This window comes from Drosophila ananassae, chromosome XR, assembly GCF_017639315.1.
Source record: "Drosophila ananassae strain 14024-0371.13 chromosome XR, ASM1763931v2, whole genome shotgun sequence".
NCBI classification, from domain to species: Eukaryota; Metazoa; Arthropoda; class Insecta; order Diptera; family Drosophilidae; genus Drosophila; species Drosophila ananassae.
This window is the reverse complement of record NC_057932.1, coordinates 11,876,459-11,878,988: the sequence shown is the minus strand read 5'-3', so window position 1 is coordinate 11,878,988 and position 2,530 is coordinate 11,876,459. Positions and strand designations below refer to the sequence as shown.

General features: G+C 33.6%; 1 protein-coding gene across 1 annotated transcript; it reads left to right on the top strand.

Moving 5' to 3' along the window:
- The first annotated feature begins 883 nt into the window (after nucleotides 1–883).
- Nucleotides 884–1,815, top strand: LOC6498826. The gene is made up of 3 exons (XM_032452980.2): nucleotides 884–1,132; nucleotides 1,439–1,592; nucleotides 1,653–1,815. The coding sequence occupies exons 1-2, from the start codon at nucleotides 914–916 to the stop codon at nucleotides 1,568–1,570; spliced, it is 351 nt and encodes a 116-aa protein (XP_032308871.1). The 5' UTR covers nucleotides 884–913; the 3' UTR covers nucleotides 1,571–1,592; nucleotides 1,653–1,815.
- Nucleotides 1,816–2,530: the final 715 nt, after the last annotated feature.

Below are 2,530 nucleotides of genomic sequence, written 5' to 3'. Positions count from 1 at the left end.
TAGTGTTTCCAAAAAATATGTTAAATTTATTTGTAATAAATTTCCCTATTGTCTTTGGTACTAATAGTGTTTCCTATAACGTTCACAGTTTACTGCATGTAAGAGATACTGTTAAGCAACTCGGTAATCCGATTTCAGAATCAACTCACGGATTTGAAAATTATTTACAAATTTAAAAAAAAGTGTCCGTAAACCAACTCAAATTCTTCAGCAAATAAATAGGAAAATATTAGAAGGCAGCCAATTGGAATGGGAAGAAGATAGGATTCACCTGAAAGATAGTATTTTAAAACTAAAGGGATGTTGTCTTAGTAGTAGAAGTCCAAATAATTATTGTTTTTTAGATGGCAACATCCCAATACATATTAAAGATTTTGAGGAAGAGTCAGGTGAAATTTTCATAATAGGTAGAAAATTTTTAAAAAGAACTAGTTTCTACGAGAAACCAGTAAATTCATTTTGTTTAGGAAGTTTAGGAATTTGTTCAGTTCGGTTAGAATTGTCCGATTTAGAAAAATTCAAAGTTACCGATAGGATTAGAAAAGCGGTGGCATTACCATATCAAGGGGATATGGTATTAGGTCCATTTCTCCATTTTTAAGTGTTTTTTTTTTAATGCCAGGAGGTGTTTAGTCCGTAGACGTACTTAAGTACGAATCGGGCATATGTTGAGCGACGGCGCTTTGCATATCTTACGAAGATTCACCCACCATGGTTCTCAAACAAAAAAAACAAAAAAAATTGGCATTCGTATATACATACATTGTATACAAATAAACTTTTATAATAATAAATCAATAAATATATTAATTTTACCTAGATGGAGAAAATTATGAAGGACAATGGTGCCGTTTCCTGTAAGTATAACATAAATTATAAATAACATAATAAAAACTATTTCTATTCAACAGAAATGGATGCCATAGAGGATTTGAGGAATGAGGTTGCTCAACTGCAGCGGTCTGTGGAGCAACTTAAGGATGCAGTTGCTGCACAGACCGCATATATTAAAATATTAATAAAGAATACAGCAGATACGACAAAAGTGGATGAGTGGGAGTTTCCAATAAAATCACCTATGGAGCTCCTTCAAATGGAAGGAGATATTAAAACTACGAATAGAGGCATATTCGTAAGTATTAAATATTTGGAAAAAATGTTTTTATACCCTTGCAGAGGGTATTATAATTTTGGTCAAAAGTGTGCAACGCAGTGAAGGAGACATCTTCAACCCCATTAAGTATATATATTCTTGATCAGGATCACCTCCTGATGTCCGTCTCCAGCATATCCGTCTGTATGTTTTTACGCAAAATAGTCTCTCAATTTTAAGCGCTGTTCTAGCCGCTGTTTCCAACATTTTTATTACAAAATTGATTTGGCTCCGCCCGAAGTTAACTTTCCTTTCTTGTTTTCTAATGTTTAGTGTTTTTTACAGGTCCAGAAGCTGAAGAAATTACTTTCCGAAACGTGCCTTTCTAAATCGATAAAGAAGGTGCTGAGTAGCGATATAATATCCACCCACAACGAGGATGGAGTAAATGGAAAGGATGCCCTCAAAGCCTTTTAAACTTTCTTCCCACTTTTACTAGGTAAGAATACAAATAATAATTTTTAAAAAATAATTATTCTAATCAAAAATGTTATTTCAGAGGCGATTTCTCTTGTGAATCCGGCGGTACCACCAGAAAGACAACTGCGACAGGCCTTGGCACTGGCGAAAAATGCCGAAAATAAAGCTAACTATAAAAAAAAAAAATAGTATAAGTATAATAGAAGAGGAAAATGTAATTGAGTCTGGAAATGAAGAAAATAATGATTAGATAGTAAAATAAAAATAATTTGAAATAATAATTAAAAAATAATTGAAATTATAATTAAGAAATACATTGCTTAAAAGTAAAATAGAAAAAAATGAAATTAAAATTGGAATTATAGAAATAAAATTAAATTCAATGTAAAATAATTGTGGTTTTAAATTTATTTGGAGGGTTCAAACATTTATTTGGGGGATTTTTCCTTTCTTTTCTTAAGGAACCTCTTTAGGAGTTTCTCGAGAAATTCCTTTGGATTTCCTTTAAAACTTTTGTAAAAAATTCTACAATGATCTCACCAACGATTTTTTTTTAAAGGGATTTCTTTGCAAAATATGACCAAGATGTTCTTTGATGAGTTCTTTGCAAACACCTTCCCTAGGAATTCTTGGCAGGGAGAAAATTTCCCAGGTCACCGATGCATAGGACATCCCATACAAAAATTCCATAACGAATTTCATATACCAGCACTGGGGAATTCCTCATGTATGGTGAGCAGGTAATAGAGAGTTCCACAAGGAACTCCTCAACACTGGAACTGCATATTATGCGTGACTGTTTATGATTTCGCATGTATGAAATGCGCCGGCTGCCACCCTGGCCAGGCTTGTGAAAGAATTGACTTTCCGGCCAAATGCGTCAATTGTGGTGGTCAGCATATCAGCTCATATAGGGGCTGCCCTACATACATGGCATTGAAGCGCAAATTTCTCACC